The sequence below is a fragment of the Pocillopora damicornis genome, chromosome 2 (assembly GCF_964200805.1).
Source record: "Pocillopora damicornis chromosome 2, jaPocDami1.2, whole genome shotgun sequence".
Lineage (NCBI taxonomy): Eukaryota > Metazoa > Cnidaria > Anthozoa > Scleractinia > Pocilloporidae > Pocillopora > Pocillopora damicornis.
Window position 1 is genome coordinate 25,836,953 of NC_142671.1, and position 14,447 is coordinate 25,851,399.

The window sequence follows — 14,447 nt, forward strand, 5'->3', positions numbered from 1 at the left end:
TGTACTACAATTATTGAACAGCGACTGACGAGAATTAGTTTACCTAATTATCATTTTAACCAGCAAAATATTATCAGTCGTATAATTCCAAAGTTTCCTTTAAATAAAATCATTTTCCCAATGGCGCATCACTTGAATATTTCGGTTCCAGAATCAAGCAGTGTTTATCATACAAACCTTCCTTTAAAAGGTTTTCTTTATCTCTTGCCTCCTTAGCCTGGTTTATTAAAAAGATGACGTGTAACTCAATATGAAGTAACCTTGTTGATATTGAATGCTAGATGCGAATTATCTTGTGTGTACCCTTTGTAGCGCTATGCTGACGTGTCCACATGATCAGAAATAGAAATTGCTTAGTGTTTGTCAACTGTCCGTTCACTCGGTTTATTAAAACCGTCCAAACTAAATTGTCAGATAATAGGCTCATGAATTTTAGAGCTGGGATTATGATTTAGTGTATCAAAATATAATTGATTAACAAGGTAACCAAAGGCAGAAGAGAATGATCAAGGTCGTTTGTTTACCCTAGCTATCCACTGTCACAGAAAAAAAAAAATTTGGGAATGATTAAATCCACTGATATCCAAAAAGGATATGTTCGTTTTAGGTCTAAGTATCGAAATGACATAAATTTGAGTCCTCAGGCCCTTAATTAAAGAAAGTGCTATTTTCATTCTGCTCTGGTGAACCTAAAGGGCTCCTCACCACACTTCACAGAATTTACATGCAACATACAGGTTGTTTACCGAAGGGATTACTCGACAAGATTGTATTCAGACTCCAAAGAAAGAAGAACGTAAAAAGCACTTATAACATAACAGCCTTTGCTTCACCTCAAGAACCATGCTTTACATTAGACATGTAATGAAAATGCTGAATATATTTAGCCGTCTCGTCAGGATTAATGAATAAAGAAAACAACCGCGTTCTTTCGTAAATACAATGTAGTTCCATGATATACTTAAGTTAAATAGAAAACGATATTGAGGTAAACTTTACTTCCATGATAGTCTCTCTTTTTTTTTTCACTCTGAGTCTCGATGAAACTATAACTTCACTTTTTAATGTTTAGGAGTTCTCAGCCTAGCACTCGGCATTTCATGGAATCGCTTCAGTTTCACACTCTATGCCGGAAGGATATGTTGAGGAAGGACCTCAAAACTCGATGTCAATTTGTTTAGGTTTTTGAGAGTTCGATGAAAATTCTAAGAATTTGGTTACGCGATAGGCGTCCTGAAACACCTTGTTCCCGCGCTGTGCTGACGTGTCCATGTGATCATTAATAAACTTGCTCATTGTGTACCAACTGTCCGTTCACTGGGTTTACTAAAATCGTTCAAGCTGAATTGTCAGACAATAGGCTCAAAAAATTGATGCTGGAATAGTTAATTACTGCCACCATCAATAGAAAAACTGACGAAGGGAATAAGGTCCAGAAGATTCTTTTGTAACAGAACAAAAGTGACCGGGAATGAATAACAAGTAGTGATATTTGGAGAGGAAGACTTTGGCATTGAATCAAAATGTAAACATTTCACAGATTTGGCTCTTCAGGAACATAATAGAATCGTGATTTTCGCTAGGTTTTAGCGAAAGTGAGGACATATTGCAAGATTTTCAAATAATTGTTCAATTTGCTCGAATAACCATTCCCTTGTTAACTACCCGATATTTTTCTATCCATTAACCGCTTCAATACAGTAGCTATTTTCAAATAGTTTGGCAAAAATCTACAGTTAAGAAGCCCACTTTGTTATCATTTTAAGAGATGCACTTCCCTGATCCTAAGTGTGGTAGTATATTTTGAGAGAAAACTAGTCTTTGATCAGGCTAATGCATTGTGATCAAACACAATTGTGAACACGAGATCAACATGCAAATTTGTTTTTTGTAGAGAAATGCTTTTTCATTATTAGTTCTTTTATAATTTCGTCACATAAAAGATATCCAAGCTGATTTCACTCTATCCTTGAGTGCAGGTCTTCTTTTTGGTGAGTGAGAGCATAGTGTTTCTTCCTGAAAAATTTGACCGTCGCTTTACAATTATTAGAGAGAGGAAGGTTACGCAATCGTGGCGACTTTGTTGGCGGGGAGCAAATTTGCGTTACAAATGATTTAATTTTACATTTTAAAAAACACAAGTAAATTTGCGTTACAAATGATTTAATTTTACATTTTAAATAACACAAGTAAACGTTGTTTGGTTTACCTCATGTTCTAGATAGATCAGCGGCGGATATTCATAAGACTGGAAACAGCTGAGTTGATAGTTTTTCACGATGAGAAGTAAGAGTTATGATTTGTGTCCTTTTCATGTGAACGAGATGAAGAAGAGGTATGAATGTTTGTTATATGTAAGTTTCCCAATCAATAAATCAATCATTTTTGTTTTAAAATGTCTGTTTAAAAGAAAACCAGAGATATTATAATGCCAAACAGCTTATATTATTATGATGGTACATAAATAAATGAATGAGGCTTTTAAAACGGAAAACTGAACTTCAACAAAAAAAAATTAAAAGTGAACGGAGATTTCTAACCACTTAGTAAACAGGAAACGAACTTTCGACAATTGCGAGTACTTTTGACTATGAATTTCCAATGATGTTTATATCATCATCGATAACTTACACTCGATCGATTTGTTTCCTGGAGGAATAACTTGGAGAAATAATTTGGAAAATATAAAAACATGAATTATAATGAAAAAAGAGCATTCAAAACATAAAATTCTTGTTTTATTACAGTAGTTTTGCTGCTTCAGCTCCAGAGCAGGGCGGCTTGACAATATAACAATGCCTTTAAATATACACAACAAACATTGAACATTTAGAGCCATATTGTTTTATTAGAAGAACGAAAGAGCTTTCGCTTCACAAAAACGATTTCATAAAAGACCTACCAAGCCAAACTGTGATTGAATATTGTCGAAGTGACCACCAATGGAGATTACTTATCAGTCTGTGTGGTTTACTAGAGAAAGGATGTCGTGAATCATGCAAAATCATATCGTCTTTGCCCACTTTTTTTATTTGATAATTATACTTTTAACTGCACACTAATTCTAAAACTTTCTTGAATAAATTTATGGAGTAGCTTCTCTTGGTAAATCCTGGATCTTTCCGCTCAGCTTTTTCCTCTGTTTACTTGAACTGTGTACAGAAAATTATCGAATGAATATTTTGAATAGCTCAACTCTGAATCTCAATATATCGACATTTGCAGTTTCTCAGTGAATAAAAGGAGAAAGAAAAAGTTGGCGTTTCAAGGAATGCCATAATGCGCTGCGACTCATACTTAACTGATATGACAATGTTACAAATGTGGCGGCGAAACAACGACGAAATAAGTCATTCCGATCCATTTTGTTTTGCGATAGATTGATTATAATACGAAAAATATGGGTTTCGTCGTCATGGGTCTCGTTAAGTACCCTGTCCTGTCCTGGATATCCTGTGTGAAAAGCGAAAGTGACAAGTTAGATTCGGAGGCGAGGCGTGGTTACAACTTAAGCCTTTCTACTTTTTTCCTCTCTTTGTTTGTCTATCACAAGTGCGAAGTCGGCTTAGTCGACAGAAGGACATAAAATGTTAGATCGCAAAATAGATCTGAAACGTCTTCTCTGTTTTCGCTGAAAGAGCAAAAGGAGGAATGAGGGAAAATGAGAAAGCGGGTGTAACGAATACCATAATATGCCCAAATCTAGGCTTGGTACTAAAACAAGGTGAGCCACGCTTATTGTGGTTACGCCGTCTTAGCGTTTATTTGTGAAGAGAGAATCCTTGAAATTTAGAGGAGAGTTTAAAATAAGCACTCAATTCGACTTCCTTTAAGAGAGTCCAACTCTGTTTATTTCGATTTTTTCATCGCCATGAAATATCTGGAAGGTGCATCCAAAGGTAGATCCTATGTTTGCACCTGCAAAAAGCAGTGGACGGCGTAAGACAGTAGGGGGTTGTAAAAATGGTTAATCAAAGAATCTTCTGCGTACTGGTGGCAATTTCTGCAGCCGAGCAAATGGCGACTTGACATTCATTATTTCATACCGGTTTCAAAACGAGCAACTCGACTGAGGGTCATGGACATCCTCTTTTGGTGTTCCGAACTCGCTGACTATCCGTGCTTTTGTCTCCACTCAGTTGGGCTAAAAAGGTCTCCGTAATATCCGCAGCGTGAAGCTTAAAAATACAGGTTTCCACGACAGAATAATTGGTTACTCGTTCCCCTTCAAGCTGAAGGTCAACATCCTTTGCAGCTGTGGATAGAGAGTTGTAGATAATCGGTGTGGATAATAGATTAAACTATTTTAAATAGTTCAAGTTATCATTTGCGCAACAAAGACTCGATTTTTCAAACACTTTAACTTACGGCAAAAATACGTTACTTCAGACCTGCGCCATGGAACAGACTACACAACCAGACAAATAATTATTTAACCTTCAGTCCTCTAAAAACACCATAAGAAAATTCGATATCATTGGTATTTTAGATCGTAACAGTAGGTGTTGCTACTTCTATGAATAATGATTTTAGATTTTGGATCCAGATTATAGATTGTAGATTTTAGATTGTAAATGTGAGATTAGAATAACTATTGTGCAGTTGATATAAGGCTCTTAATCAATTTTTTTAATGTTCAATTGTCGGCTAAATTCTATAGTGTCCCCAAATAGCTCGTACATAAATACATTTGACACTGAAATACATGTTTGTTAACATTTAAAAACTTCTGTCTAAATTTATATTTGTTGAGAAAAAGGACGGAAGTAGATACATTGAGCACCATAAAGTGACTCGTGCTCAGGATGCAAACAAGGCTGAGTGAAAAACAAGGTAAGCCATGCTTGTTGTGGTCGCACGGTCTTGGCGCATGTTTATAATTAGTGGTAACTTTTAAATACAGCTAAGAGAGCGTTCAACACGCACTCAAATCGACTCTCTTTCTAAAAGTTCATTCATTTTGCAATGCAAAAATCAAGGAGGTGGTTAGAGAATATTTGATGGCAGAGAGTAAAGATAAACGGAAAGCCCGTCAAGCGAGAGAGACATTAACAAGGGAACAATGCAAATGATAACTGCAGATTGTGTTGCTGTGATTTTTCCATAAGATAAAACGGAGTCTCCCGATGGGTTTAGAAACCACTTTGATTGGTTCGTCGCGCTTCGCTGATTCGAAATATTTCAAGCTTTTAGTGGCTTTTGCCATCTTCTGTTTCTTCACTAGTATGTAGTCCCCAACCTAAGACGGCAGGAACCGCGTGAGGAAGAATTCGATGGCCAAGAAATCTCTCAGATTCCGGAAAGCGCTTCCTTATTCCTCGAGAGACAATGACGCCAATTTTTCGGTGTCAATCAATGACTTTGAGAGTGTCCCTTCTTGCCGCAGGTGACACTACCCTGTCATTCGATTACTTATTAACCGGGAGGTGATCAGAAACCTTCCTTGAATTCACTTCCTCGCTAGAACTAAGATGATAAAAACAGTAATACTATTGCTGAAGCCCTTGGAAAGAATGGCTCAAACATTTTTCCGTTTACCGCAATGCTTGATTAAACAAATGCTTCATGACCTGCTCTACATCTTTCTTTGACAAACTCTTAAACCCCTCTCGACACATATTCGGTGACGAAAAAGCTTTTTGTGTCGTTTTTTTTTTCCACCGCCCACATTTCCATCTCGTTACAGCCGTAGTCAACATACACTAATTTCAAGGAAAGCATTCTGAGGGGAAAACACTTAAATGGGGATTTTTCATCATGTGAACAGACAACCAGCCACCGTCTCAAGCCTCGTCGCTTTAGCAAACAAGAAAAGCCACCAGCTACGCGAGATGGCCTGCTTCTGTTGTTTCATTAGATGTGGAGTATTTGTGCTCCCCGTTGCCCATGCATAGTAAATAGGTTGTATCGCCTGCACAATATGCATCACATCTCTTACATTTAAATTCGTTTCAAAGGTTGTTGGTTCACCATAGAGGGCTTTGTTTTCGTAATTTGCTTATGACGACTGGTTCCTATAGTCGGGTTAAGCTTTCCAGCTGAGAGTACTAGGCTCCTTTAGTAAGAAGTTGGCAATTTTCCGATCCGTGGGTTTGTCTATGTGCACTGGTGTCTCCTTAAAAGAGATTGGTCAACTTGTTATCACAAATTTCTAGCCTTAAAACCGATAAAGCGGATGTTTTGTGGCTATTTCAAGGTTGTGGTGTTATTATGGTAACTAAATGTCATAAAAACTATCACTATTTGTTGAGGCGGAAATAATCTGGCATTTTTACATTGTATTGAAGAAACAGAAAGAAAAGTTCGATCATGTCGAAAGCTCAGAGCCATCAAGGATGGAAAATTAGAGAAACCTGTGCGTGCTCCTTGAGGTGTTCAACAGTTCATCTTTAGTCAGTTGCACTTTTTTTCTTATATAAAAATTCCATTTTGTAAACTCACAGCTTCAAAAACAAGCTTTGCAAACAATCTTCTTTTTTTATACTCTCTTTTTAATATTTGCTTTCGAATAGGTAAACTATTTTTAAAATTTTCACAAAACTCCCTATCTCTTTACTCTAGACTTCGCCTCCTTTTTCACTTTGCTTAATCAATTCTATGGCTGTTAAAAGCAAAAAGAAAGAATGTTTCTGACAAGTGATGATAGCAGTAACCCTTGTTAAGGAGACGATCATAAACTATATATTATGATATCACATTCATGCTCTTGTCAAAGTTAACAGAGCGTTAATAGCAAAGAATGGTATGAGCTGCCTGAACTTTTAAATTTCGAATTATTTTCTTACTTAGAATTATAGTACTGGCCATTATCAACATTCTTGGATCCAAAAAAAATCTGAATTAAATGGAAATATCACTCCTGGTCTCTTCATCTCTGTAATTGATTGGGGGTGGGGTAGGGAGGTGTGACTTATGTGACAACACACACACAACAGATGAGCTGAGAGTATTTGAGTCCATTTAAGGATATTGAACATGTCTGATATTACTGTTCTTGGGATAAACTTTTATCAATAAAAGTGAAAGTTATTTACTCAAACAAAATTGAAATTAACCAGACATTAGTATAATGTTCAATGCACAGCTTTATTGCTACTTTTACTTTTAAAGAGGCTGATAAACACTCATTTATCAAAGAACCAATTTTGACAATCAATCCATAAATCTAAACCTTTTTCTTCGATTATTGAACAAATACTATCACTACACCAATGCATAAGCAGCTAAGACTCTTGGTCATTACGCTTTTCGTCTTTTGTCCCTATTTCTACACCCACTTGTACAAAGCGCTGTTTATGTTGTACTTCTGATTGTAGTAGTTTACTACTGCCAGATAAGTGTGACCTTTGTATTCAAATGATGTCATATCACGAGCTCCATGGGTGGAAATCTCTTGATACTTGACGAACTGTGATCCAGAGGCCTGGTACACAGCTGACTGTGTGTTGTATTTCTGGCTGCTGTCGTAATGATTAGCCACACCTAAGAAGGTATGAGAGCTGATCACGAAAGGATGCCAAGCGAGGGCTCCACGAGTAGGAATGGATTGGAAAAGAACGAACTTGGTACCATCCCATTTATAAACAAACGAGTCAGTGTTGTAGGAACTTCCAGAGTAGTAGCAGGCAAAAGCGAGGAATGTGTGACCATTGATATTAACAGACTTAACGTCATAAGCACCATAAGTTTGAAGAGACTGTAGTTTGACAAAGTGTCCTCCTGACCACTTAAAGACAGTGGACTGAACAGAATACTTCTGTTGAGAGTTGTAATGGTTGGCGAAAGCGATGAAAGTGACATTGTTTATTCCAAATGCCGTACATCCCATGGCACCTTCAGTTGCTATCTCTTGGAACTTGTTGAACTTAAAGCCATTCCATTTGTAGATGACTGACTCTGTTGAGTAGGTACTTTCGTCTTGACGATTTGCCACTGTGAGATATTTTTCTCTGTTTGATGTGAAGAACTTGAAGTGTGCAGCTCCTTTTGTTGGTAATTTCTGAAATACCATAAACCGCTGTCCATTCCACTGGAAGACTACAGAGTCAAGTTGGTACGTACCATCCCAATGATTAGCCACAGCAAGGAAATGTTTATCAGCGATAGAAAAGTACTCAACGCCATGTGTACCTCTAGTTTGTAGGGTCTGGTACAATGTGAACTTTTCAGTCGGTTCATCCATCTTGTAAACCACGGAGCCTGTCTTGTGTTTCTGAATATCTCCTTGATAGTTCCCAAAGGTGAGGAACAGACTTCCATTAATGGTAAAGTGTTGAACAGCTGCAGCTCCTCTGGTTGGCAAGTCTTGAACTTTCTCGAAGAAGTAGAAACCAGTCGAACATTCTTTCATAAAAACAAAACAAATGGTTAACAGAGTTTACCTCTCATTCGTTGTTTCTGGTCATTCGCCTTTTAAAGTGGCTCAGAATGGTTTCGTTCTTTTTAATCACCATATTGTAACGTAAAGAAGCTTTAACAGTTTCCTCATTTTTGGGAATTTCCATAAGCCATGCAAAACTGTTATTCAACAATTATTTTTCACAAACCTAATGCTACCAAAGCAACATTCAATCCTCTAAAACACTTAATTCTCTATCATTGTATTGCAGTCAGCGTATTAGAACACATTTTTTTTTCAAAGTTATATAGAGAATAGAACGACTTGACCCAGCCGGTTTTTTTTTCTTTTTTGCTTCACTTAGGGGGGTTTAAATCGCGTATAAAGATTTTTTTATAGCAGAAAGATAAATATTGATAGGCCGTGCTGATTGCAATTCAATGACAAAATATGAAGTTCGCCGAACTCGTCTTTTAGCTGCAGGCACACTAAGCTCAAATTAAGGGTACCAGTGTTTCTAAAATTCCGTATTCTCGTTAGTTAGTGTCATAAAATGAATATATGATTGTTAAAAGATCAATAACTAATTAGTCATTTATTGACGCCATTTTCAAGAGATCACATGGCTAACTGTGGTAAAAAAATCCATCTAAAAAGATGCGTTGAGCCTCTTTAAATTGGCTAAAACTGTCTCAAAAAGTTGAACTCATTGCATTGCAAGGCGTTGTTTCTCAGGTTTTGTTCAAGCTGATGTTGGCTTCAGAAAAATCCATATATCGGACTTATTTTACCTCTTCCTCTTTCTCCTCCGTCGCCCGATTGTATGCACAATATTGTTAACATTTTTTCGGGAAATGTTGGGGGGCTGAGCATCTCGGATCAGTGCGAAATCTGTGTTTAATAAGTTCATTTCTGCAAATATAGGGAATGGCCGATGTTTATAACATAACTAACGTACAACAGGCGCTCTGATTGGTCAAAAATCTATCGTCATTGTGCCGTTATAGTATATAAAACTGAAGCATCAAGTAGGATTTTCACTCGGAAATTTGTTGAAAATCTCATTTACACTGGAACGAAAACTACTTATGGAGTAAAAATGTCTACTCGAGACTTATGGCAACTCCTTTTCCTGTCAGCGATTTCAGCTTTCATTCGATTGTTCTTACGTTTTGGAAGGCATTTTTAGCACTTTTTGTAAATTATAATGAGAATTCCCTAAAAGCTTAAATTAAAGAATAGGCAATGCAAAAATAATTTGATTAACCAAAAATAGTATACCATGAACAAAAAATTAGCTAGTTTCTGACGTATACGTCTTTGATTTTACTGCAATTGTCGTGGTGCGATTTTATAAAAGAAATCAAAACTAAGTCTTCTAAATAGTAATAAGTTTCTTCAGCATAATTTCTTCAACTGGCCTTTACTTCGCTGAAAAGCTCTTAAAATATTAGAACTGTTTCATAGCCTTGCAACCTTCAGAAACTTTTCGAACAGATTATCACATCACTATCCATGTGGTAGAGCAAATTTGGCGTTTTATTTGTCCACATTGGAGTATTTTTCAATACAACATAGTTTGTGTCTTGATCAGGGGGTATTTTACTGTACACCTAAAAAACATTTATCATTAAAACAAAACAAATAGAAAACTTATTCCAACCAACTATGCCTTCAGCTTGCATTGAAATTGAAAGGGGCGTTTTACTGTGCACTTAAACGGCAATCGTCAAAGAAATGAATAGTTCAAGACTGTATGTGGCTATGTGGATAGTATCACAATCTTTATAGTATTGAAAAGAAGTGGAGAGTGTATAATGATGCTAGAAGGAAGTGTTGTACAAGATTTGTCTCTCATACAAAAAAGAAAACCTGCCGCATCTCACATCTATGAATATTCTGTTACACAAGAGAGAGATGATTCAAGAATATAGTGACTAATTGACACTCAACCGATGATAAAATGGTGACAAATAATCATACCACCATATCAATGATAATAATAATGATAACAATAGTGAAGGTATTGATATTTTTTTGGGGTTGGCTGAAGAACCACACCGTTCCTCTATCGGTCTCTCCTCTAGGTCCAATAATGATTACACTATGCTTCTTTTCATTTTGCTTGTAAATTATAATTTTTTTCTTATTCCATTGCAATTCTATTTATGTAAGACTTTCGTTCATACAACAAGGCATTCTGCCCATTTGCCATTCCACCAATCCATCATTCTACCGTTCTAACATTACTTTGAATAGGGTCATCCTGTTAAACTCAAGGTATGGTATTTCAGACCTTGCTTGCTTCGCGAATTTAGCGGCTCATTGGTGCACTAGTCGCTGATAAAAATGGTAAAATGCTCTCTCTTTGAACAACTTAGTTTTTTTCTCGAAAGTTCCCGCGATGTGCAGGTCAAACCTATTCTGCAAGCAAAAACCTTGTTTTTAATGACATGACCGTGAGGCCACTACAAAATTATTTTGAGATGTTTATCATCTTTTGTAGTGTAACGGCAAAAAGTGAAAAAAAAAGGTATCTTTGGATCTACTGGGCATAATTCGCGGATTCACACAGTAAAATACTCCCCCTTCAAAGAAAAAAGTTTACCTCTAGGTTTTCATGATGCGCCAATCACACCTTATAAGATATTTCTGTAAGGAAAAGCTTTGTTTTTCATGCGTCATCCTAAAATTATTGTGAGATGTTTACCGTCTCCTATAGTACTCCGGAACAAAGAACAAGTAGCACAGTGAACATCGGGTAAAAATCGGATCAAGATCGGAATTCTGTTGTTACTATCACTCACCCACCCACTCACTCACTCACTCATTTTGACGATATATGTGGCCTCACCTCCTATATGGGACAGTAACGACAAAAACGAGTGAAAATTTATTCCTACCCACTTTACAACACCCTCTTTTCCCGGAGGATGACGAGGAGCTCTGCAAAGAATCATTTAAATTTCGTTATCATTATTGTTTCATGCTTGTGCACGTCAAAGAATATCACAAAATAACTGCAAAAATAGTAATAAAAGAGAAAATAGCAAATTGCTTGTTATAATATGTTATTACTATAAGTACACGAGAATGGTTACGCTATCAAGAGATGATTCTTTATCCATTATATCTTTCCATACCAGGTCATCACATGTTCCCGGCATTCCTTTCTGTCCCTTTTGTCCTTGTGATCCTTTTTCGCCCTCGATGAAAAAGCAAGCTTATAAAAAAAGGTTGTATGGGATGGACTTGGAGAAGAGAACTTGTTTCGCTATTTGCCATTAAAGAAAATTGAGAAATAAATATTTTTCTTTTGAGCTGTGTTGGATGAAAGAATTTTCCATGTACACTTCATGAAAACTTGCTTCAGAAAGCAGCCGTTAACCCCACCCCCACCCCCCCATCTCTTTTGAATAATGACTAAACCCTACTAGGTCCTACCAGGGGTTCCCAGTTCTAATTCTATAACTGAATCTTCTTGGCTGAGAAATCTACAGTAATTACGATTTAAACATTCCAACTAAATATTTGGTAACAGTTGAAGTGTCAATCAGATTAAAGCCAAAAAAAATTAGCCAGAAAATCACCTAATTTTTGCATTTGACAATATAAAGATTATTAAATCTTAAAATTAAATATGCTAAATACAAATTTTACTAACCTTGGTGCTAGCATTTTCATTTACGCCATGCATGCCTGGTTCACCTTTCTCTCCCTGGTTGATTTGAAATGAATGCAAATAATCTTCCGGTTACCATGACAACAGTTTGATTCATGTACTAATCCGTTCATACAACAAGGCATTCTGCCCATTTGCCATCCCACCAATCCATCATTCTACCGTTCTAACATTACTTTGAATAGGGTCATCCTGTTAAACTCAAGGTATGGTATTTCAGACCTTGCTTGCTTCGCGAATTTAGCGGCTCATTGGTGCACTAGTCGCTGATAAAAAACTCTTTTGAGTTTGTACACGACTAACAAGGAGAGGTATGTCATATACAGTTCAACACATTTGTATTCTCAAGTCCGTTTCAAAGTCATTTTTTTAACAATGGTTACATTGTCGTTTTAAAAATACATAACCTTTGCTCCAACTGTCCCATCGCGTCCATCTCGTCCTATGTTGAAAATATTGCCGACCAGTACAAAATGTGAAACACAGATAAACGAAAACAGCAACAAAAGTCACGTCTTAAACAAATACATCTTCTATAATACTTCTTTTGTTTCAACTTTGTAAATGGTTTCACCTGTTACACCTTCGTTTCCCAAGAAATGTATTAATCATCAGTAATTTTCAGTCACTGAAACTCGTTGAAATATTAACTTGACACAGGGCAACTTTTTAGTTTCTAACATTTACCGTTATCATCACGTTACCAGCTTTTGGTTTTTTCCTTGTTAAATCCCCATGAAACATCAATCAGCTCAACGATTTTGGTAATGTCACGACAAAATTTACCTGATCCTCCCCGAAGGCTCTGTAATATTCTTATGATTCCCCACCCCTACCCCCCATTGGCAGCTGGTCGACAGTCATTTTTCTACACTCCCCCCTTGACAATCTGTTGGCGACGACTGATCCCCTATCTTTACCCTCTTAAAACCGTGTAATGCCCCTCCAAGTCCTCCACCATCTCCCCCCCCCCCCAGAAAATTACGAATAACTCGTCCTTACCACTCTTGTTTATGAAGGAATCACGCTGAAAATATTTACCATCTAAATCAAAAATTCATTTTAAATAAATAACTACATCACCGTTTATTCCATCGCGTCCGTCTCTTCCTGCATAAAAAGCAAATCAATTTTCTTATATCACGTAGGTAAATAAACAGTTTATTTTTGTGGTGAAAATTTATTTATTTTTTAAGTCAATTAATGCATAAATGAACCATAAAGTAACCTTCGCACACTCACCGTTTTGTCCATCTTTTCCTTCTTTTCCTGTCCAGAAATTAACAAAAACTAAACTTCAGTGAAGAAAATCGAACGTCTCTCTTTCTCGCCCATATGAGCAGATGTAAATAAATAGATGCTCGTAACAACTACTGACCGATTTTTATTATTATTCTTAGATAATTATAAAAGTACTGAACTGGGATTTCTGTTAGAAGTTTTACCCACCATCTTTACAGTATCGAGCTTGCAAAGCACAGCAGTTTGATTTTGTCGTTGTTCCATGACTCTGTTGAAATTTTTTTAAATAAAAAATGAAAAGTGTACCCATGTGTTATGAATCAAGGGGTTGTTTGGGAAGTTACACGCTCGAACAAAGCACAAAACTTCTCACTCTCACTCTAATTCCGTTTCGACTGCAATTACTTTAGGCCTAGTTATCAATTTGCTTACCTGATTAGAAGAATTGTTCAGTGATTTTGCGAAAGAAATCAATAAAAAGGCAAGAGCCAACACAAAGAGTAAGCGAAACATTTTCACTCTAAGCGCCCTCCTATATGAAATGGAAGACGAATCAGTCAGAATACAGGGAACAACTTTCCGTCTCTGTTTATTTTGCCCCACAACAGGAAAATTCAGGATGTCCAAGGGCTTGTGTTATGAATAGTGTATGCAATGCACAATGAGAATTTGCAGTTTATGGATTATGATATGCTAACTGACCGACTACGATGAACTTCTTATATCTCCTTAATGGGTAAAAAAATATTGGGCAGTTAACAAGGGAATGTTTATACGAGGTAAGTAGGCAATTATTTGAAAATCTTGCGATATGTCCTTCGTTTCGCTAGAACCTCGCGAAAATATCGATTCTATTATGGTTCTGAAGAATTAAATCTGTGAAATGTTTACATTTTGGTTCAACGCCAACATCTCCCTCTCCAAATATCACTTTAAGCAATTTCTATTTCTGATAATCTGGACACGTCAGCATAGCGCTACACGGGATAAACACAGGAAAATACGCATATAGCATTCAATATCAATAAGATTACCTCATAATAAATTACACGTCATCTTTTTAATAAACCAGGCTAAGGAGGCAAGAAATAAAGAAAAACTCTTTGAAAGAAAAAGGTTTGTCTCATAAATACTGCTTGATTCTAGAGCCGAAAGATTCAAGTGAGGCTCTATTAGGAAAATTGT

General features: G+C 36.6%; 1 protein-coding gene across 2 annotated transcripts; it reads right to left on the reverse strand.

Moving 5' to 3' along the window:
- Positions 1-7,067: 7,067 nt before the first annotated feature.
- LOC149050500 (uncharacterized) lies at positions 7,068-13,901 on the reverse strand. 2 transcript variants are annotated; one of them, XM_089198045.1, is made up of 9 exons: positions 13,695-13,901; positions 13,470-13,530; positions 13,263-13,289; positions 13,104-13,130; positions 12,428-12,462; positions 12,003-12,056; positions 11,482-11,544; positions 11,242-11,284; positions 7,068-8,343 (listed from the first exon to the last, which is right to left on the reverse strand). In XM_089198045.1, exons 1-9 carry the CDS (start codon positions 13,773-13,775, stop codon positions 7,268-7,270), a joined length of 1,467 nt encoding a protein of 488 aa, XP_089054171.1. In that variant the 5' UTR covers positions 13,776-13,901; the 3' UTR covers positions 7,068-7,267. The 2 variants fall into 2 exon arrangements, with proteins under 2 accessions (XP_089054171.1, XP_089054172.1); XM_089198046.1 differs by lacking the exon at positions 12,428-12,462 and having other exon boundaries at positions 13,695-13,859.
- Between the last annotated feature and the right edge of the window lie 546 nt (positions 13,902-14,447).